The sequence below is a fragment of the Vigna radiata genome, chromosome 7 (genome assembly GCF_000741045.1).
Source record: "Vigna radiata var. radiata cultivar VC1973A chromosome 7, Vradiata_ver6, whole genome shotgun sequence".
Lineage (NCBI taxonomy): Eukaryota > Viridiplantae > Streptophyta > Magnoliopsida > Fabales > Fabaceae > Vigna > Vigna radiata.
Genome location: NC_028357.1, coordinates 19,034,805 through 19,058,657, shown reverse-complemented (window position 1 = coordinate 19,058,657; position 23,853 = coordinate 19,034,805). Strand labels below are relative to the sequence as shown.

The window sequence follows — 23,853 nt, the reverse complement described above, 5'->3', positions numbered from 1 at the left end:
ACACTAAGCAAGAACCGAATATGATGGAAGGGGAACTGAATACAACCCCCTTCACTTTTGTTTGTTGAGGTGGAATCAAACACGGTTCCCCTGTAACCAAATACGCCCATGTTTTGGTGGCTTCTGCATCTTCATTCTTCATCTTGTAGCACTCTTTTCTTAATCTTCATCCATCAACTTCGTTAGCATCAACCATAAACTAGCCTCATCTTGGTCTTCATCCACAACCAAATGGCTCCAACCTACAAAAACAAGAAAAAGCTCATAAAAAACCATTACCTGATGAGATGAGCTTTGTTGCACTCAACACACAAAACTTCAGTTTAGCATAAACACAACACTCACACAACTACTTCTACCTCAAAGTAAATACACACACCAACTTTTGCCTCAAAGTAAATACACATGAGCTTGACTTTATACACAGACCAACCAAATGTACCAACCTGGGTGTTACTAATGGGTCTTTGTGGTCAAAAGTTTGTTTTCAAATTCAAAGGCTTCAACACTGTATTGCCATAATTTTTCAAGTTTCTAGTGTGTGGTTGTGTCAAGTAGAGAATCAAATCTCTGCATAAGCCAGCTAGGGTTGTGGAAGGAACAAAGTTACTCCTGGTGCATGGGCAGCGAGAATAACAAAAGATAAAGCTATCCTGCCTCATATATGCATGAAATAACAACTGTGTGTGGTTTATTTATCATTAACCATGCGTTGGAATCAATTATACAACCCTTGAAATCAAATTGCTTGCATTTTTACGTGTTATTTTATGCTTGCATTTTTATGCGGTATTTTAGAAAGAATTGAAGGTAAAGATGAGATTTCAATCAAAATCATTGCAAATTCAAGCATAATAGCGAGGTGATAAAAAAATGTATATCTCGCAAATCAGCTTAAATTCATCTTCGTATATTAGCTGAAACAAACACATGTATCTCGCAAATCCATCCTCGTATTTTCTCTTGAACAATACAATCTGTCGATTCATAAATGGCACATGTTAATATATTGGTTTAATTTTTAGGGTTAAATATGTTTTTAGTCCCTCAATTATTTTGCGATTTTATTTTTCATCCCTTTCCTTAAGGAAACTATAATTTTTCGTCCTCCAAATCTAACGCCGTTAAATTTAATCTGATGTAGCTAACAGTGTGCCACATCACTTTTCTTTTCTTTTTGAAACGTGGTGATCTGTTCAGGCTGTGAGACTTCTCTCTCTTATTCATCTCCATCATCCTCTTTAATGCCTTCAATGTCGGCAACGATCCCACTACATTTCTATAAATCGCAATTCTAGAGAAGAGAAGGGAAAAAAGGCGTTCTCTTAGCAGCATGACCTTGTGCCATGGTGGAAGAGGAAGAAACTCTTTTTGCGTTGCATGACGAAGAACCCCTGCCCAGACCGCACCTCCACAATGTCGCCGCCTTCTCCGAACAACCAAAATCACTAGCTCTTCACTCAATGAGTCAAGGTTCTAGATGTTCGTCACCACCAAAACTACAAATGCAAAGAAATCCTCTTTTTCTCAAGGTTGGGTGGTCTGCGAGCAAGGAGCAACAGAGAAATTGGGGAAAAGAAAAATGGTCTAGTGTTTTTTCTCGAGTTATGGAAAGAGATATTGGGTTTATTATGGTGTCATTCTTCTTGATACAAATCTTGTTACACAATAAATTTTAGGTTGTTGCCAGTGGAGGTTTGTTCAGTGCGAAATGAGACAATTTCAACACTACTTTCAAAAGTTTTAGCCTATTGTGTAATAAGCAGTCGCTCAAGTTCTTCTCTACACGTTCCAACTCCTGTTAATTATACATAGAAGCAAGTTTCGGTTGATCTTTTAGTAAAAACTAAGAATTTAATGGAGATAAGAAGGTTGTGAAAGATAATATTATGAACTCTATTAGTTACTAGGAACGAAAACTGAAGTCAAAGTTATGAATCTTTGTGCCCAATATCCACGAAAGATGATGGAGAAATGGGGGCAACGATACACAAGAATGGCAGTATTGTAATATGAAAATAATGTTGTTGACAACGAGAGGCCGAAGATTACTGAAATAACAAGTATGGTACATCTTGTAGATAGAATCTTTTAAAGAAAAGCAACAATAGTATGCTTCCTAAAATCCTTGATTTCTTTTCTCTGTTCTTTAGTTTGTTCTTAATATTAGAGAACTACAAGTTAATTAATATCTTGACTAATTAGTTTGTTCTCTTCAAAACTCTTACTGACACAACATAAATTATGCCATAAGCAAGAAGCATATAGCACTATAGTCAGGGAAGGCCCTAGTCATGACTACAACATTGCATAAACAGAAAAAACCCGACTAAGAATCAAATTTGTGCATTATAAATTTCGTAATACAAACAAACAAAATCTTGCAATTCTACGCTGTACACTACATGTATTGGACATTAACATCAGGCAATAGTAGAAAACCAATTATGCAATACAAGTATTCTGAACTCAAAAACATCTACAAGCTAATTTTAGAAACTCCTGTCTATTGTTTCAATTGATATTTGTTCCACACATTATAATTCCTTTTTCTTATTCATGAGAGAGAATTAGTAACATTATGTATAATGTAGGTACTAAGGGAAAAAACAAAGATAATTGAATCGAAAGCAAAAAAATAAGCATCAATGTTAAAGAGAAAACATACAAAATGTGCAACATACCCCGACAACCCAATACTCGTAACTTGTAAAGATGCATGATATTAAATAGCAGGAAGTGAGAACAACAACAACATTAATTCGATCAACATCTACGTTCCAATAATAAATTAGAAAAGAAGGAAACTACTAACTAATTAATTAACCTTCCAGAACTTGATGATGAAGCTCAATTCTGTCTCAGCCAGAACCCCGAAACACGCTATGAAAACGGCATAACACCGAAATATGCCATCAAATATCTGAAAGACACTACATGCAATGAAGACTGAACATGAAGCGAATAATATCAAATTTTAGAGAGAGATACATCGGATTGGTTCTTGAATGAATGAATCATTTTTGTTTGTTGGTCTCGCAACAATTTTCATTACTGCTGGTGAAAGGTGATAAACAGTATGGTTCAAGGAATCAATGCTGAAGGAAGTATTGAGTGTTGTAGAATCTGGTAAGTTGTAAGGATACCGCATTCGATCATAAGTATCTTCTTATATGGACAAATAGAAATTAAACTTGTTTAACCCAGGTCTTAAAAAAATTGGACAACTCCCTTCAAGAAATCTCAGTAACTCTTCAAGTGTTAACAACAAAGGTAGAGATTTGTTTTGGGTCTATATTGAGGTTCACTTTACCTTCAATTTTTTAAAATTCTCATTTCTCCCTTCAAACAGAGGTAGAGATTTTCCATATCAACTCCTCCCTTCTTTTAAACATTTTGTTAACAACTGATTAATTTTTTAGTTCTGAGCATATGTATTGATGGGTCTTGCAACGGGGTTCCTTTCTTTCCATATACATCAGGTAATCACAAACCATAATAAACCTCATATCTCTTTTCATGACTCGAGAAAAAATCCCAGGCCATTTTTCTTTTTCCCAATTTCTCTGTTGTTCCTTGCTCGCGGATCACCTAACCTTGAGAAAAAGAGGATTTTTTGCAATTCTGGTTTTGGTGGTGACGAACATCTAGAACCTTGACTCGTGGGGTGGCACTGAGTGAAGAGCTAGTGATATTGGTTGTTCGGAGAAGGCGGCGACGTTGTGGAGGTGCGATCTAAGCAGGGCTTCTATGCAACGCAGAAAGAGTTTCTTTCTCTTCAACCATGGCATAAGGTAACATCTGCTAGGAGAAAGCCATTTTTACCTTCTTTTTTTTGGAATCGCGATTCATAGAAAGGTGGTAGTATCATTGCCAACATTGTTAACTCCATTGAAGGCATTAAAGAGGATGAACGAGATGAATAAGAGACAGAAGTCTCACGGCTTGAACATATTGCCACATTTGAGAAAAAAAAGAGAAAAAAAAAGTGATGTGGCACACTGTTAGCCACATCAGATTAAATTTAACGGTGTTGGATTTGGAGGATGAAAAATTATAGTTTCCTGGAGAAGGATCAAAGTGTACCAAAGTTTGAAAGAGGGACGAAAAAGTCGCAAAATAGTTGAGGGACTAAAAATATATTTAATCCTAATTTTTATCATTGATATTAAAACTTAAATTAACATTTATGTAATATTTGTCATATTATTTTCATAAAATTTCCACATCACATATTTTAATATTTTATGTTGTTGATTCTAGTCTTCTCCCATTGACATATTTCCTTAGCATATGCAAAATCAATGGTAAAGTATGTTGCATAAACTTAAAGAATATGAGATTTCTTGTATCTCACATTTATAAAGAGACAACATTGTACTACCAAGCCTACTTTTCTTTTGACATTAGACACATTTGTACTAGGTGGAGGGATCTTTTTGCTGATTTCATCAAGTTTGATTGTTAGAGATGAAAATCTACCTAGTAAAAAATTTATTTTTTAGTATTCGTTGTATTTTATTATTTTTTTATAATATTCTAGTACGTGGTAAATGATTGAGATAAATCGGAATGTGAGCCTAATTGGATTGAAAGTTATATAGTGAGTTTGAATGATATATTTGGTTAACCCTATTTTTAATGGGCTGCATGAGATCACAAAGATGGCATTCTCACGGGGGTTGCTCCCTCCATCTCCCCGTTTCCTCTCTCCACCTCCCCCTTCCTCTTTGTATCCCTCACTCTATCTTTCTATTCTTAATTTATCCTTCAGTATATTTTTAGGGTTAAAATTTTATAATTTCTACCCACTCCTCCCACACAACCTATTAATTCTCTTTTACGTTCATGCTCTCATTCTTACTCTCACACACCTTATTCATTCTCTTTTACTTTCATGCTCTCATTCTTACTCTTTCGTCTTGGGAATTCTTTTTCTTATCTTTCTTTTGGTGTGAGAGTGTGGTGAGTGAGAGGTTGCTGCAAAGAATTATAGTACGGGTGACAAACTTCAATCTTTGTGTTACTTGAAGGTGGTGGCTGACGCTTTAAGAAAAACGTGTGAATAAGCGCCAAGGTACGTAACCCTAAATCAACGTGGAAAATCCCTTAAACGGATATGAGCATCCGTCAACGGATGTCAACATCCGTTTAAGGTAAAACAGATGTTAATTGTGTTTGTCATTTTACAGTTAACCAGACTGTCATCATTCCCTTTAAACAATATGCCAAGAAAGAAACCCACATTTCCAGCTTCGCAACAATGATCTTGTTACCAACCATTGTTGGAAATCTGGATTTTAAAACAAAGTATCTTTCTTTGATAATAAATATAGATTCGCTGCAACCCATTTGAATATCTGATAGAAGGGGCATACCAAAATCAATTTATTTTTCCTTGATTTAGTTTGTAGCAAACCCCAAAGAGAAAGAGGGGTGTGCGTGTAGTGCTAATGAGGGGCGTATAGTGCTGATGAGTATTACGGTTACCTATTCAAGATTGTTCTGATTGAGGACTCTAGCGTGGGAAAATCCAACATTTTGTCAAGGTTCACCAAGAATGAATTTTGCGTTCTGTCAAAGTCTTCCATTGGGGTTGAGTTTGCAACCAAGCATTAGGGTGGATGATAAGGTTCTTAAAGCTCAGATTTGAGACACTGCTGGCCAGGAAAGGTGAATACTTTTATGAACTTCTCTTTTACATCATGGGGTTTGCGAAGGGATTATAGCATTATAATTAGAATTTTATTTGTTGTAGCTGCTCTATTATTGTATTATCATTGGGCTCTAAATTAGCTTCTTATATCTAAATGACTTATGAAGTCCTTGCATCGAAGATTTTTTCCATTGTAAAAATTTGTATTGTGTTGCGAAAATGTCCATCAACATGATGAACAGTAAGACATTGCTAATGAAATTTTAAAGTAGGCACCTTTATTTAATTTTGCTTTACTCATGTACCAATCGATCACCAGTGCATATTATCGAGGAGCTGTTGGTGCATTGTTAGTGTATGATGTTACCCAACATTCTACATTTGAGAACATAGAGAGATGGTTCAAGGAGCTCAGAGATCACACGGATAACAAAATTGTTGTTATGGTTGTTGGGAACAAAGCATACTTGAACCATCTGCGAGTAGTTTCCGTCGAAGATGCTAGAACTTTTGCAACACGAGAAAGAACTTTTTTCATGAAAACCTCTGCCCTCGACTCCACGAACGTTGAAAATGCCTTAACAGAACTGCTCACACAGATCTACCATGTTGTAAGCATGAGAGCACAGGCACAACACAGGCACGCCACTCACCACCAATGCCAACCACTACCAGCGAAACACCACTACATGAACAACACAGATACACCACCGTACCACACCACTGCACTGCACCATCACATAAAACAAAGGTAGAGTTTGGAAAGTTTAGATGAGAAGTCAACGATTGAAAAGAGAGTCACAAAGATAAGCAAAAAAGAGACGGATCTCAAAATTTGAGAGAAATGAAGTTGTGAGCAGAATAAAAGTAAGGATTGAGATTACTCTGTTAAATAATATTAAAAGTAAAGAAAGTAAAAAGATTAAAAAAAAATAAAAAAAAGAATAGTTTTGTAATAAAAAAAAAAGAAACAAAAAGTTAGCGAGGTGAAGAGAGCAACCCTCGTTCTCACGTCACACTCGAACGATTGAAACAAACACTTGAGCCCAGAAGAAAGTGGAGGGTAGGAGGCCCCACTGAAAAGCCGAATCACGTTCACTTCACACACACTGAATGGCCACAATTAATTCTTAGTTTGCCTTGTAAGGCGTGTAACTCCTAAGCTTACAGAAATGAATGAATTAATTAATTTTGGTGAAAAAGCAAAAGCAACTCAGTATTTAGCTCTCTACTTCCACTCAAAGGATGGAGAAATCACTAAACATAGACTAACTACTATGAAGAGCTTCATTTATTTATTTATAATCTACTGCCTCTTTTGGCTGCACATGCTTTGCATTAAATAACTCATGCAATGGCTGCACCAATGTCATGTTGTGGGCTTCACACTCAGAGTCCTTTCTCTCCAATTACTGATCCACCCTGCTTTTTCATTCAAAAGTGGTACTTTTATATTATTGTTTACTCGATTACGTTTTACCGTGCAACTGGCGCTGAAACTAATAATAAATATGGTGTTCCAAAAAAGTAGAGTCAGAGACCATAACTCGCACATATTTTGTTATCCTTTGCAAAGTCCAGAGTATGCTTCTATCACAGATGAGTCTCGTACTGTTTGAAATTTCAATTTTTGAATTTTCTGCAACTGTTACATTACAATTGTAATTCTGTTAATTGCAAACCGCCTGTGTTAATAAAAAGTTCAAATTTATGAGTTAGAAAATGAATAAAGGTTTGATAATGTAGGCTAGATAGGAGTCAACCTCCACAGTAATGAACGATTAAGATCAAATGCATATACACACATGTGAATGAATCTCATGACCACGTTTCTTTTACCAAAAGTTGAGGTACTCATAAGGGTAATCTTTTTTCCTGTTTTACTGTTCTGAAAACAATAAGTGAGTGGAAATTTGCAACCCACAGTTTTCCTGTAGTTATTTCCACGTATAGAAAGTTGAAGCATAATAAAAAGTGACATAATGAATCAAGGTAGAGCTATTATGCATGTTTGAAGAAAAAATGTGGTGTTTTCAGGTGGGTGGACTCCTAGTATACTTTAAAGATGTTGATTTTACTAATATCTTTTATTGAGGTGTCAGAACCTTTCTGCACTATATACCAGAAATTAATTCAGCTTCGTTCTTGTGTTGTACGAGACTCACGGGAATTGATTCCCTTTAATATTTAAACCCTCATGTTTTGATTTGACAAAGCATCCCATCTTCCCATACAGAAAAACATTCAACCTTACCTTTCACTCTTGATCTTCTAAATTACTCTCCTTTTCTTTGTCCTAAACTGCCCCATCATGTCTGTACCTTCTTTTGCTTCCACTTCGTTTTCACTACAATTCACTTCTCTCTTTGTGTTCTTCATTTTGAGTCGAACTTTTTGCTTAGCCACACATGCCAACACCACACGCCCCCCTCGCCAACTCTCACTAAATTACTATGCCAAATCATGCCCCCAGCTAGAACAGCTTGTTGCTTCAGTCACTTCTCAACAGTTCAAACAATCACCTGTCTCTGCCCCTGCCACCATTCGTCTCCTCTTCCATGATTGCTTTGTAGGGGTAAGATCAATTCCAACCCCTCCAAAAAAGGATTTAGCTTTCCCTTCCATGCATGCAGCAGAGACAATTTTCTAGATCTTACTTCACACCGTATGAATCCCAGTAATGATTTTCTAGTTTCTAATAAATTTTAACCAAGAACGTAAAATGTGTTGAGTTCTATTTCTGCTGTGAATGTTTTAATACCAAAATCAAAATCTTATTTTCCATGTTTGGCAGTGAATTTTGTGGTGTTGTGGTCTCTTTTGTCTAATGAAGTATCATAATTCCTTAATGGGTGAGTGCAGGGCTGTGATGCGTCAATTTTAATAGCATCAAAGGGTGGAAGGAAGGAGTTGACAGAAAAGGATGCAGAGGATAACAGAGACTTGAAGGTGGAAGGTTTTGAGACAGTGAGAAAAGCTAAGGAAGTAGTGGAGAAAAAGTGCCCTGGTGTGGTGTCATGTGCGGATATTCTTGTAATTGCAGCCAGAGATTATGTTCACCTGGTAAGTTCTTCCTGTTTTGTTTGTTGCTATTCATTCCCATCATTCTTATCGTATACTCTCTCCATCACTTTAATTCTATGCACTTTTAACACTGAATTAATCAAAATCTATAGTTTAATACTGAATTAATCATTGGTTTCAGTTCACATGCAATACAATTTCAAAGCATGTGTGGTTTCATCAGTTTTTTGTTCTTATGCTGACCACAGTTTTTGTACTGAAATAAAGGACTTTTAAGAAAGAAATCCACATTATGCTTATCCCCTTTTGTTTTCTGAGTGGTTCTTCGGATTTTCTTCCCCTTTACTAATATGCATATTCTGTGTTTCTTACATGTTTTGCTTCCAATGCCAAAAATGTTACAAATTTTAGGCGTATAGCCTTATGGTACTACTGAAAAGGTGTCCTAGTTTTTTTCTTCCTAAACAAACACCAAAAAGCTAATGACAATGTTTAAGAATAAATATGGCTATAGGAAAAAGAAAAAAGAGATGCAATGCAAAGGGTGTTTGGCTATGTATCTCTAAGTGTAATTTTGTACCAATTAGCAGAGTTTTTTCTTTTTCTCATGCGTTATGGATTCTGAATAAAGTGAATTTAAATTTGTTTCCATATAATCATGAATTGCTCTGTATTATTGGGCATGATATGCTAGAGTCCAAAACAGCCTAACTTTTGTACTTATATGTTTGGATTATTTGGGCACCAGAAACAAAGCTGCGTCTTAATCTTATGTCTTAGTTTTTGTGTTGTCCATCTTTGTGGCATAAAATATTGATATATGAACAAATTTCGCACCATCGATGGTAAAGTTAATTATAGGTTTGCTCTATAATTTACATGTTTATTGATAATTATATTTTAAGTTGGTATGGTTTTTAATGAGTTTTAAAAGTTGATTTATTATTTGGAGAAGAGAGTAAACTCAAAATTGTGTTTATTTAAGAAAAAAAAAAGAGAGTTGTCTAAAACAAGCTGGCCAGACGAAACTGAATCATGATTTTAATGTGGTATGTAATTAGAAACAAATTTTTAGTTGTTTTGATGAATTTTCAATTTCAACCAAACCAAACTGTATCTAATGATAGTTAAGAAACTTGAATTTAAATTTAATTAGAGAGAATGTAGCGGATACCAATCAGTTATTTTTATTTTAAAATTGAGTAGGAAAAGTAATCTCATTTCCACAATTCTTCACCTAAATTTGTTGCACCAAGAACTTTGTTTGATGGTGTGCGAGCTAATTATGAAAGGCTTCGGCGTTTCTGTTTTACCAAACTAAATATGTTTGTCATATTCAAATCAAATGCAATTATTCATTATCTTTGTTAAGTATGATTATGAAGTACGATAAAAATATGTGGCTAAGCTAACCATGTGATTCCTTTATATTTTAATGCACATTTCTTCCCAATAGTTACTGTTTCTTTTAAAGATTTCAATAATGTCAATGCAACATTTGTTATTATGAATATTATCCATTCATAAACCCAGCATTATTATATAATAAAATACTTAATGTGGAAAAGTTTGCTAGTGCTAGGCAACCTTTTGTTTTTATCTAATTGCTACCGTAATTGACAAGATTGTCACATTAAAAATTAAAAACAGAGTTAGTACCTATATATGTTTATGGTCAAACACTCAAAGGCACTTTAGTTTTTTTAAGTCTAGAATGGTAGATTAAAATTGGACAATATGATCTCACACTCATGCATTTTCCAACTTTTGGTTATTAATTAAATTGATCTTAGACGAAATTTATTTGGCAACAAAGTTTCTTTCTAGGAAAACGTAACCCATAAATGTAGGTGAAAATGTATGATAAAAACAGCTTTAGTTTTAAGAGGAGTATTAAAGATATTTTTGTAATAAACTCTTTGTCATGCATTACAATAAAATTTAGACGCATTACAATAACGTTATGGAAATTTTTTTTTAACAACACTCTCTTAACAACTTTTTGACAACGTATACAGTTTGTGATTAGTCTGTTTTAAATATTTTTTAAACATAAATTCAAATAGACCAATAAAATAATGACACGTATCTCATTATAAAAAAAATTGTCAAAAAATGTTGTCAAAATATCATTGTCCTAAGATTATTGTGAGATTTTTTTTTTCCTAATAGTTAAATTTATCCAATGATAGGCAGGAGGGCCATATTACGCTGTGAAGAAGGGAAGATGGGACGGAAAGATATCAACGGCATCAAGGGTGGCATCAAACATCCCTCGTGCAAACTCGACCGTCGATCAACTCATCAAACTGTTCAATTCGAAGGGCCTAACCACACGGGACCTGGTGGCCCTATCGGGGGCCCACACAATTGGGTTTGCGCATTGCAAGAACTTCGTGGTTCGTCTCTACAGTTACCGAGGCAAGGGCCAACCGGACCCAGACATGGACCCCAAACTCCTACACGCACTTAGAATGTACTGTCCAAACTTCGGTGGAAACTCCGACATCGTTGCCCCTTTTGATGCCACTACGCCTTTCTTGTTTGACCATGCCTATTATGGCAACTTGCAACAAAAGATGGGCTTGTTGGCCTCTGACCAGGCTCTGGCCTTCGACCCACGAACCAAGCCTATTGTCCTAGAATTTGCCAAGGATAACCACAACTTTTTCCAAGCTTTTGTCGCAGCCATGGACAAATTAAGCTTAATCAATGTCGTACGAGGGGCAAGGCACGGGGAGAAACGTAGAGATTGTAGCATGCACATGTGAGCATCTCTCATGAATACAAATTTACACAATTCTTGCATTTATAACTCATACCAGACAACATCAATGCAACTCTACCGAAGTTTCAGTGTTTTGTACAGTTATAAATGCAATAGTTGTTCGGATATTATTATTTGTCAAGATTAATTTTTTTTTTCTTTCTGTACTTTCTCTAGTCAGTGTTGTAGTTAACTGGTTTTTTAGAAGTATTGCTTGTATTGTTGCATTAGGAGAATAGGTTTGAAACATTTTTTTTTATCTTCAAGAAAACCAATGCTATTTGTATATAGTGGAAAATGGTGGAAGGCCAACTATCTACTGTATCATATGGAGGATAGCGTCGTGGGCAAATTCCAGAAATTGCATGAAGGTTGAAATATTTACGAATTATATATGTATATAAAATTGTTGTATTAAAATAAAAATATAAGGTATAAAAACCAGAATGACATTAACTTGGAAAAACAAGAGACATGCCGAAACCATGTGAACCATAATAGTAGCCGCAAATGGCGTGGCAAAACCGAGGAATTTCGCTATGCAATAGCACTACAGCAGCTATTTAACAAAACTGGCTACAAGGGCAGCAATTCTGAATAAACAATGAATTCATGAAGTAAAAGCAGTTAGTATTGGGCAGAATGAGTTGATTCTGTATTCACCAAGCGGAACTGGTCAATTAAGTTGCTTGCACTCCTACGATTTCGCGGCGATAATAGTTGCTGCAGTAAATAGTGCCTCTTTTCCAATCGACAATATCTCCATATGCCTACACCATGACAAACAACAAATTAGAAAATTGTCAACATCGTGAACAGAAAGACTTCACGGGTCTCCTTAACCCACCAAAAATAAGAGATTTATAGGTTCAGTTGAAAATTTTGGCAATATTCAAGCATGGAAAGATTTAGTTTAGTTTTATGTACCAATAGTAAATGCAAATTTTAAACCTTTTGTAAGTTAATAAAATACTACCAATAGTCATAATATATCAAAACACAAATGAAAAGTACGCAAGCAATGAGAAATTAAAGTCCTAATGGTTCCCTTACGCATCCGTATTTATAAAATTATTAAAAGCAGAGATAAATGCGTGACACAAATCCACAAGAGCACCGACTCCCCCTTCTTTGTCACCAGAAATGTTGGCATCAGCATTTCCATTTGACAATATTGACAATTGAGCCTGAAAGCCAGTAAAACCACATTTCAAAAAGGAATTAGATTTTCAATGAGTGTGAACAAATACATTAGCTTCTCAATTGCTTCATTGACTAGTTTCATACTCAAAAAAATCAAATGACAAAACCTCTAGTTCGTCTCCCTATCCCATGAGATAAATAGCTATCAATGTGATAGATATCCCACCCTTAGGAATAAGGAAACTCTTTGTCTATTATGTCAAAGGTTTTGTTTGCCTTTAAGTTTTTGGTCTTTATTTCTTCTTTAGAAGGATTACCAATTTGTTTGGAATAAGGACCACTAATTAGGATAGTTACCATAAGAGGCTAGCCAGTTAAATATGATGGAGATTGTAAGAGGGGAAATACTGTTTATCTTGTATTATTTTACAGATTTAGTATTCCTCTTCGTGAAGGGAGAAAATCATAGAGGAGACATCTTTCTAGTCTATACTATTTTCTGTAAATCTCATTCTGTCCATATGACCTTTCTTCCCTCCCTACTATTCTCCGTTTGTATCACAGTTCTCAATCTTTGTGTTCCTTTGGTATATGACAGTCTTTCTAAATGTTGAAATCAATATATATTCATTGGTTTGCTGAATAAGACAAGTACCTGAAAACCATGGGCAAGAAGGAATTGAATTACATCTACACCAATTTTTTTCATTAAGCTCTTGATGCCAGTTTTATTTGAAAAGCACTTCAAAGCCCCACCAAATGTTTCATATTCAATATAATCATTTGTCTTACGAGTGCGAACAGAAGGCTGCAATTTTGTATAAAACAAAGATAGTTACATCAAGAGATTATCAAAAGCTACTACCATACAAATAATAGAACCTTCCTTTCAGGAGGAAGAAAATATACCCATTAAGTCCACCTTTTGATTACCTTGGTTATGTATTTCCCCAGATACTGCACAACTATTTCCAGCTTCAACTTCGGTTCACTGAAGGTCTGAAGCCATTCTCACGAAAAGCAGAAGAAAGTGTTATCCAATAGATAATTCCCCCAAAAAATGACTTGAAATGCGAACTTGTAAAGTAACTACACAAGTTGGACGTGTCAAGTCAACCAATATTACATATGTGGAAAACCCCGTATCCTATGTATGTAATTCATGTAGTCGCGTATACAGACAGTTATGAACACCGAAAGAGAGGTGGGTGAGAGGAATAGAGAGGGAAAGGGTACAGACAGTAATTGGGAGCAACCTTGAAAAAAAGAGGGACGCTATCTTTGTTGTAAGCTAGTTCATCCAGAATTATCTCCATCAAAGGTGTTCTGCACCAATTGCAACAAAATACAATATTATTAAATGTATGTTATCAAAAGCATTTGACCTATAGAGAAACAAGAAAATCAACTCAAAGTTTCCACTTTGTAAAGAAACAAAATTACAAGTTACCTTGGACTGTCTGCTCTTGTAGTGTGACCTTCCATATCTGCTTTCTTCCTTGCCATATCAAGGTTCATAATCTAAAATCACTCAGAATGTAAGAAAAAAACAGAACACCTGTTTGATGTTTACGCAAATACAATAAATAAAACTCTTCAGGAACTTACCATCACTAGAAGTTTCTCAATCGAAACACATGTGTCCTTTAATACTCCAAATAAAGAAAGAGACAATGCAGCATGACAATTTCTGGATAACTTAGATTGAGTACTTTGTTGAAGCTCCAGATGATTACTGAATTCACCATGAAGAAGTTGAGATAGTTGACAAATAATTGCCAGGCAATCCTTCATCAGGCTTTTGTAATTTATTTTCCTAGATCCCTGCCAAGACAACATAAAACATATATTTTGGAAAAAAACCAAAAGGGAAAGGAAAGCTTTCAAGGTGGAGTCAAGATGCATAAATATCCCATCAACAGGACACACAGAAAAAAGAGTATAAGAATAATAGTTTTTGTTGAATATAGTAAGAACTATATATGAGATTAATCTCCTTTTTGTTGAATATATACATAGAAAACTTTATTTATAACAACTAGTACGTAAAATCATATGTACCAAGCTTATTACAAATATAATTAATAAAGACTTAATGAAAATATCTGTTTCTGCACTCAAGTGACACTAAATTATTAATGATTTACGAAGATGACAGAAGATGAAATATCAATCCAAAAAACTCTCTGAAGCAACAAATCTGAGAAGTTGTTCCATATAAATCTCTTCTTGCAAATCGTCATTAAGGAATGCATAACTGACATCTGGTTGATAAAGAGACCATTGTTGAAGAGCCACCATGGCTATAAATAAACTAACAAATCTATAGTGGTATGTTAGATGTTAAGATGTGTGTTTATGTTAATTGGGCTCAGCCCATTCTGTATTAAGGGCATTAGCCCTTATCTTACATTATAAATAAACTACCCTATGTATATGCTAAACACATAAGGGAGATTTCTCTTAATCTTCTCCACTCTTTCATAAGGGAGATTTCTCCTAATCTTAGAGTCCGGCTTTAGAGCCTTAGAATTTTTTCTTTGCTTATTTGAGTCATCTTTTTGTGATCTTAGAAGTAGTTGAGTTACATTAACTAAGTAAGTAGCCTAGAACACTTTTGGTAAGGCAAGACTTCTTAAGCAACCCTAGTGGTTCACCTCGCTTACCTGGAATTTGTTATTTGGTGAAATCTAAGTTGTGTGACACGAAAACTTTTATAATTACAAGATTTCAAGGCGTCATTCTCCAAGAGTTAGTGATTCTAAGGAACAAATTACTCTCAGAGATATTTCAAATCAACTTAGAGAACTAACTCGATGGAAAATTGACACTGAAAGAAAAATGGAACATGCTCAACAAGACAGGGAAAGACAAATCACAATCATCCAAGATGAATTGAGAGTCATGAGAGATGAGCAAGGAAGAGTGCGGGGAAGTAGAAGTGGGGAATCCAATCATGAGGGAGAGAGCTTTAGAGTAGGAGATTATTATGGAGACTATTCTTCCTCTAGAAGACATAGGAGAGAAATGCAAGAACACCCTCCCCTAGAGAAGTCAACATTAACTTGTCTCATTTTCATGGAAAAGATGATGTAGAGGCCTTTTTAGATTGGGAGATGAAGGTGGAACAACTCTTTGCTTGCCACCAAGTTAGTGAAGAAAGGAAAGTTCCTCTAGCTACCCTAAGCTTTCAAAGGTATGCCATGTATTGGTGGACTGCCATAGTGGAAGAAAGAAGTCACCACCAAAATCCTCCAATACAATATTGGAATGATTTGATCACTGTCCTTAGGAGGAGACATATTCCCTCCTACTATCATAGAGAGCTTATGGATAAGCTCCAAAGGTTACAACAAAAATCCATGTCTGTAGAACAATATAGACAAAAGATGGAGTTGTATATGATAAGGGCAAGAATTGAGGAAACAGATGAACTCACAATGGCTAAATTTTGAGTGGGCTCAATTTTGAAATAAGAGATAAGGTTGAACTACTACCTTATATAGATTTGGATAGTCTTGTCCAAATGTGTATCAAGGTGGAACCACAAAATTTGAGAAAATCCTCTCTTAAGAGAGCTCAAGTTCAAACCTCTTTTGAAAGAAAAAGTTTTAAAGAAAAAGAGCCTTTCAAACCTCTAGCCAAGATAGTTAAGAAACCTAAACAAGAGTCCTCTTCACGCACTCGGACTAGTGAAATCAAATGTTTTAAGTGTCTAGTTATAGCAGTGAATCCTCCACTAGTGAGAACGAGAGTGATCAAGAAAAATCAATTACTGAGGAAGTTTATACCTGTGAAGGGCAACTTCTCATGATCAAAAAAGTTTTTGACAACCAATCCAGTGTAGAACATCTATCACAAAGAGAGACTCTCTTTCACACGAGATGTCAAATTGAAAAGAAAACTTGCTCTCTCATTGTTGATAATGGTTCGTGCTCTAATTGTTGTAGCACTGGGTTGGTTGAAAATTTAAATCTTGCTGTGCAATCCCATCCTAAGCCCTATAAAATACATTGGATCAATAAAGATGGGAATATCACAATCAAGAATCAAGTCAAAGTCACAATTTCCATTGGTAACTAAAAATAAAGTTTTATGTGATGTAGTTCCAATGGAAACTTGTCATGTGTTATTGGGAAGACCATGGCAATTTGATAATGGTCTTACCAATACCATAACTGTGCACCATCATGAGAAGAAATTTGTACTTCATCCTCTTTCATCATCTCAAGTGGCGGAGGATCAAGCAAATGCGCCTTAGCAAGGAAAGGGATGAAAAGAAAAAGAAAGCAAAAAAAGAATTTCAAAGAAGAGAACTAGAAAAAGAGATAAGAGAAAAAGAAAGAAGAGAAGAAGAAGAAATAGAGAGAAGAAAAGAGGAAGAAAGAGAGAGAAGAAGAAAAAGAGAAAATAAGGGAGAAAGAGAGAAAAGAAGTGGAAGAGAAGGAAGAATGTGAAAGGAAAGAAATGGAAGAAAAGAAAGAACAATTGCAGGCAATATCTCCTCCTACACTCACAATAGAATCTAGAATATTAAGGGGAGGTCTCCTATCCTTTCACTTTTCTCCATTTATTTTTGAAATTCCAAAATCTCACTTTTCTTTCCCAGAATTTGCCATGCCATCTTTAAAACTGCTAAAACTTTCAACACATGACAATTCACAACTTGAGTTATGGTTGTCTTTATGGTTACCACTAACTCAAAATACAAATAAAATTTCAAATGAAGAAAGGTTTCTTTATTGTATTAAAATTAAAAATTTTAAAATTAAGAAACCTTCTTCTAAACATATCCTTTTATATATCTTGTTGGGTCACAGAAAACTAATTAGAGTTATGATTGATGCTTATTTCAGATTAATCTTTGACCAAGGAGGAATTCTTGTGAAGTCAACAACAATAAGTCCTCATAATAAAGACGACCAATCAGATTTGAGGACAAATCCTTCTAAAAAAGGAGGGCATGATAGCAGGGCCCAAGCACCATCATACAACAAGGCCCAAACATGCCAAGGAATAGGATAAAGAAAGCATACACACAAGGGGGGTGCACTTAGCAAATCTATAGTTGCTGATTACACACCCTGAAGTATTTCTGCCACATATCCCATTGCTGATTCTAGAAGAGATGCATTCGTCTCACACCTCTACCACGTGGTTGACGGCACCGTTCATAGATTAGAGAATCCATTATAAATTCTTCTTGTATCAGCATATGAAACACTTTTAGATCTTGAGAGAATTGATATGTTGATGCATTGTTTCCAGCCTTTTCTCCTCTGAAAGTCATCCTCTAGTGCTTCTAAATTCTCTCCTAACATCCTTCCAATGGTGAAGGCTTTCTGAGTTAGTTCCACACCACCGAAAGCACATCACACACCTCACAATTCAATATTCAAACACCACCGCTACATAACTCCGTTTCTCTTACTGTTCACCTCCACTGCTATCACTTCTTCATTTGGAAAGCTCACAGATCTGTGGATAGCACTGTAGATGGAGCTATCAATTATGGTGATACTTTTTTCCAATGGCAAAAATGACCTCTGTTTGCCTATTCATTGCCATGACCGCTCTTTGACAATGACATCTTTACCAAGTTGATGTAAAAAATATTTTCCTTAATGGTGATTTGCATGAAGAAATTTATATGGAGTAACCGCCCGACTTTGTTGCTCAGGGCAGTCATCTAGATTGGTATGTTGTCTTCGCAAATCCTTATATGGCCTAAAACAGTTTCCTCGGGCCTGGTTTAGAAATTCAGCTATGTTTTTCAACAATTTAGTATGTCTCGCAGTGAAGTGGATCATTCAGTGTTCTATCACCACTCAAGTGCTGGATGTATCTACTTAATAATGTATGTCGATGACATTGTTCTCACAGGAAGCGACTATCTTGGCATCTATCAGATGAAACAACACCTTTGTCACCATTTTCAAACCAAAGATCTTGGCAAACTCTGGTATTTTTGGGGTATTGAAGTAGCACAATCCAATACTGGTATTGTCATATCTCAGAGGAAGTATGCATTAGACATCTTGGAGGAAACATGGTTAATGAACTGCAAATCTGTTAAGACACCTATGGATCCTGACATCAAACTTCTACCAAATCAGGGGGAGCCTTTCTTAGATCCTGAATGGTACAGAAAATTAGTTGGTAAATTAAACTATCTTACTGTTACGCGTCCTGACATTTCTTTCGCAATTAGCGTGGTGAGTCAATTCCTAAACTCCCCATGTGAAGACCATTGGGACGCAGTTGTTCGCATACTGAAGTATATTAAAGGATCACCTGGAAAATGGCCCAAAGTGAAATATGTGTATAGAAGGAGATACAAACGAGATGCAGTGAATAAAAACTAGAGAGGAGAGGCATAACAGAAAAACTGCACAGCTGGCAGATGGGAATAGGCGTTAGAGGAAGTTNGTTACAAGGGAAAATGTTTATAGTGGAGGGGGAAAGTGAGAGAGAGGGGGGGAGGGCTATGGAATGGACTAGTTTGTTGGGATTTCTTTATCCTTCTGTTATTTTCTGAATAGAATAACAATATAGGTCTTGATTCACGTTGATCAGATCAAATTTCCCAAATATACTTCTTATTTCTTCTTACTGTTGAGTTGATTACATTGCTGGTTCTTATCAACTGGCATCAGAGCTCTTGATTCTGGGAGCTTGAATGGTTGTCACACGATCTACAATGGAGAGCAGATTGGAGGATGTAGAACGAAGCTTACAAGCTCAGCAATCGGAGCTTAGTGAGATCAAGCAGATTCTACTGCAACGTGATAGACCTAGATATTATCGACGGTCCCATCGACCACGTAGCAGGACCAGGATTACGGATGAGGACGAGGAAGGGAGTAATTATTCGGTGTCCAGATCACGACCACCACGAAGATATGGGAGCCCACCTCGGGTGTATGATTTTGGGGGAAGGAAGATGGAGATTCCAGTGTTCAATGGAGATGACACATACGGTTGGCTCGTTCGAGTGGAGCGTTACTTTAAATTGAATTCAGTTTCGGAGGATGAGAAATTAGATGCAGTGATGGTAGCTTTGGAAGGCCAAGCCCTGAATTGGTACCAATGGTGGGAGGAGCAGACGACGGTTCGGAGTTGGGAGGATTTCAAGACAGCGACGCTCCGACGATTCCAACCAGGATTGGCTCAAAACCCATTTGAACCTTTGTTCAGCATTAAACAAACGGGGACAGCGATGGAGTATCGCGGGCAATTCGAGATGGTTTCAACACCGCTGAGAGGAACATATCGTACCATGTTAAAGGGGATCTTCCTTAACGGGTTGAATGAGGAGATTAGAGCTGAACTGAAGCTCTACGACACCGACTCAATATCTGATTTGATGGATCGATCATTATTATTAGAAGAGAAAAACATGGCGATGAGAAGAGGAGGTCTCAGATGGGAAGAGAAGAAAGGTTGGCGGGATAAGGAGAATGGCTCCGTGAAGGTTTCGAGGGAGTTAGCTCGGGGAAAATCCATGATATCCATGGGGGAAAAAGGAGGAAAATCTAATCCTGAGCCTCCAGGGGAGAGGAAACTGCTGGAAGGGAGAAGATTGACTCGAGGAATTACAAGAAAGGAGTCGAAAGGGGCTTTGCTTTAAATGTGGAGAAAAATGGGGAAGGGAGCATGTATGCAAGCTTCGACATTATGAACTTGTATTGGTGGAGGGCCAAGAAGAGGGTAAACCAAAGGAAACAGAGGAAGATGGCGGTCCAACTGAAACAGAGGAACCAATAGTGGAATTAGAAAATAAAAATCTGCAATTGTCCTTGAAGAGCAAAGAAGGTCTCACTTCAAGAAAATCCTTTAAGATAAAAGGAACAATAGGAGGGAGAAAGGTGTTGATTTTGATTGATTCAGGAGCCACGAGTAACTTTATTTCTCAACTCCTAGTGGCTGAATTACAATTACAGGTGACAAAAACTCCAGAGTATACGGTGGAGATGGGTAATGGACAGAAAGAAAAGAACAAGGACATATGTAAAACAGTACAAATCGAGATGCAGGGAATTCGAATAGAGCAGGATTTTTTTATCCTTAATCTGGGAGGTACGGAGGTGGTGCTAGGACTAGATTGGTTGGCTAGTTTGGGAGATATTAAGGCCAACTTCAAAAATTTCACACTACAGTGGGAGGAAAGAGAGCGTAAGCATATTTTGAAGGGAGATCCCTCCTTTTGCATACAACAAGCTTCTTGGAAGACAATGATAAAGACTTTACATTCTACAAATGAAGGGTATTATCTAGCCTACCAATACGCGGGGAACGTCGAAATCCAATGACAAAACCAACTTGTTTCCACTCCTGTATCATGTGCCCTGGAAGAAACATTAGTAGAGTTTGGAGACGTGTTCCAAGAACCGAGAGGATTACCTCCAAAAAGAGATCATGATCATGCGATTTTGTTGCAGGAAGGGGGACAAATACCCAACATACGACCATATAGGTATCCCTATTACCAAAGAAATGAAATTGAAAAGATTGTGGGTGAAATGTTACAGGCAGGGGTGATAAGGCCGAGCCATAGCCAATTCAGTAGCCGTGTGATTTTGGTCAAAAAAAAAGATGGGGGGTGGAGATTTTTTGTGGACTATAGGGCACTCAATAAACTCACTATTCTAGATAAGTTTCCGATACCCGTGATTGATGAATTGTTGGATGAGCTAGGAGGGGCTGTGATTTTTACGAAATTGGATTTGAAGTCCGGGTATCACCAAATTAGAATGAAAGATATTTCAAAAACAACATTTAGGACCCATGAGGGTCACTATGAGTTTCTAGTTATGCCGTTTGGTCTCACCAACACACCTGCAACTTTTCAAGCACTTATGAATAAGGTACTCAAACCTTACTTGAGAAAGTTTGTTCTAGTTTTCTTTGACGATATTCTCATTTACAGCAAGAGTGAAAAGGAGCATGAGGAGCATTTGAGAGCTATATTACAAGTGTTGAGGGATCACAACTTATTTGCCAATAGGAAGAAATGTCATTTTGGGCAGCGAAGCTTGGAATACCTAGGTCATATCATTTCCGAACAAGGTGTGGCTGCAGATCCTTGTAAAATCAAAGATATGCTCACTTGGCCTGCTCCTAAGGACGTGAAAGGGTTAAGGGGCTTCCTCGGTCTCACAGGATATTACAGAAAATTTGTGAAAAACTATGGAAAAATTGCGGGCCCTCTCACACAGCAGTTGAAGAAAGATCAGTTTCAATGGGGAAGTGATGCTCAAAAGGCTTTTGAGCAGCTATGTCCACAGCACCTGTCCTAGCTGTCCCTAATTTTGAGAAGCCTTTTGTAGTGGAAACCGATGCTTCGGGTAAGGGAATTGGTGCAATATTGATGCAGGAGGGGAGGCCAGTGGCGTACATGAGTAAGGTTCTCTCCGAAAGGGACCAAAGCAAATCAGTATATGAAAAAGAACTTATGGCAGTGGTTTTAGCTATTCAAAAGTGGAGGCCTTATTTGTTGGGAAGGCACTTTGAAGTACACACAGATCAAAGGAGTCTTAAATACTTGGCTGAACAACGACTAATAGGAGAGGAACAACAAAAGTGGGTCTCAAAGTTGTTGGCGTTTGACTTTGAAATAAAGTATAAACCTGGAAGAGAGAATACAGCAGCTGATGCACTTTCCAGGCAGCAGCTATGGGCATTAACCACTGTCCAATTTTATGAATGGGACGAAGTTGATCACGAAGTCCAAATGGATGAAAAGTTGAGGGAAATTATACAAGAATTATTCAGAGACTTAAATGCTCATAAAGGATAGAAATTCTTGCATGGTAGATTGTACTACAGAGGAAGAATAGTAATACCCAAAGGGTCTTCTAAGATACCATTGATTCTTAAGGAGTTTCATGATACAGCGGTAGGGGGCCATTCGGGATATTTTCGTACATACAAAAGGATTGCAGGGTTTTTGTATTGGGAGGGAATGAAGAAACAAATTCAAGAATATGTGCAGCGGTGTGAAATCTGCCAACGAAATAAATACCCGGCTTTAACTCCCTCGGGATTATTGCAGCCTCTACCGATACCGACACAGGTGTGGTCTGACGTGTCCATGGATTTTATAGGGGGACTCCCAAAAGCAGGAGGGAAAGATACCATTTTGGTGGTGGTAGATAGATTAACGAAATATGCTCATTTTATAGCCATGCCTCATCCTTACACGGTCAAGGATGTTGCAGAAATATTCCTTAAAGAAGTGGTGTGATTACATGGGTTCCCTTCCTCCATCGTGACTGATCGAGACAGAGTATTCATTAGCTCCTTCTGGACGGAATTATTCAAACTGGCGGGAACCAAGCTTCGGTTCAGCTCGGCTTACCACCCACAAACGGATGGCCAAACAGAAGTGGTCAATAGGTGTGTTGAGACTTATCTGAGGTGTTTAACTGGTACCAAACCAAAACATTGGCCTAAATGGTTAAGTTGGGCTGAATTTTGGTACAACACTAATTATCATGAATCTACCCATACAACCCCTTTCAAAGCTCTTTATGGAAGGGACCCACCACCGATAATTAAAGGGGATATAAGATTGACAGCAGTGGANGAAGTGAGCAAGATGANANCNGATANAGATGNAATGNTAGAAGAGTTAAAAGGACAATTAGCTNAGGCNCAAAACCGCATGAAGCAGCAGGCTGATAAGCATAGGCGAGATGTGGAATATAATGTGGGAGACCGGGTATTTCTGAAGATTCAACCATATAAGTTGAGGAGTTTGGCAAGAAGAATGAATCAGAAACTTAGTCCGCGATATTATGGGCCATACGAAATTGTCGAAAAAATTAGCAAGGTCGCCTATAAATTAGCACTTCCCGCAGAGAGNTTGATCCATCCTGTTTTTCACGTGTCATTACTCAAGAAGTTAGTAAGTGATGATGTCTAAACTCAACCTCTGCCCAAGTGTTTGACAGAGGATTTAGAGTTTAATGTGCAACCTGCAGAAGCCTTAGCAATTCGTCAAAATTAGCAAGGAATCAGAGAAGTTCTAATTAAATGGCACCAGTTACCAGAATGTGAAAATTCATGGGAATATTTGACTGAGTTACAGGAGCACTTTCCAGGATTCCACCTTGAGGACAAGGTGTGTCTTGATGGGGAAAGGGATGATACGGCCCAACAGATTAGGCCCAAAGTGAAATATGTGTATAGAAGGAGATACAAACGAGATGCAGTGAATAAAAACTAGAGAGGAGAGGCATAACAGAAAAACTGCACAGCT

General features: G+C 37.0%; 2 protein-coding genes across 5 annotated transcripts in view; one reads left to right on the top strand and one right to left on the bottom strand.

The window, feature by feature from the left end:
• Positions 1–7,656: 7,656 nt before the first annotated feature.
• On the top strand, positions 7,657–11,791 carry LOC106768541 (peroxidase 19). Its single transcript, XM_014653748.2, has 3 exons — positions 7,657–8,231; positions 8,519–8,719; positions 10,873–11,791. The coding sequence occupies exons 1-3, from the start codon at positions 7,968–7,970 to the stop codon at positions 11,449–11,451; spliced, it is 1,044 nt and encodes a 347-aa protein (XP_014509234.1). The 5' UTR covers positions 7,657–7,967; the 3' UTR covers positions 11,452–11,791.
• Positions 11,792–11,875: 84 nt separating this feature from the next.
• Positions 11,876–23,853, bottom strand: part of LOC106768539 (negative regulator of systemic acquired resistance SNI1) — a 21,064-nt gene continuing 9,086 nt past the window's right edge. For 2 of the 4 annotated variants that reach the window (XM_014653746.2, XM_022783210.1), the window contains exons 9-15: positions 14,199–14,414; positions 14,041–14,111; positions 13,847–13,916; positions 13,524–13,589; positions 13,246–13,398; positions 12,501–12,634; positions 11,876–12,217 (exon numbers count right to left, since the gene is read on the bottom strand). In XM_014653746.2, the coding sequence (XP_014509232.2) occupies positions 12,145–12,217; positions 12,501–12,634; positions 13,246–13,398; positions 13,524–13,589; positions 13,847–13,916; positions 14,041–14,111; positions 14,199–14,414 (783 nt within the window). In that variant the 3' untranslated portion in view covers positions 11,876–12,144. The remainder of the gene's footprint in view (positions 12,218–12,500; positions 12,635–13,245; positions 13,399–13,523; positions 13,590–13,846; positions 13,917–14,040; positions 14,112–14,198; positions 14,415–23,853) is intronic. The other 2 variants (XM_022783211.1, XM_022783212.1) reach the window with 2 other exon arrangements.

Bases quoted from the DNA above. Each gene is read 5' to 3' on its own strand.
- LOC106768541 (XM_014653748.2), top strand. From the start codon at position 7,968: ATGTCTGTACCTTCTTTTGCTTCCACTTCGTTTTCACTACAATTCACT. The intron at 8,232-8,518 runs GTAAGATCAATT...GGGTGAGTGCAG, and splicing joins TCCATGATTGCTTTGTAGGG to GGCTGTGATGCGTCAATTTT. The intron at 8,720-10,872 runs GTAAGTTCTTCC...ATCCAATGATAG, and splicing joins CCAGAGATTATGTTCACCTG to GCAGGAGGGCCATATTACGC.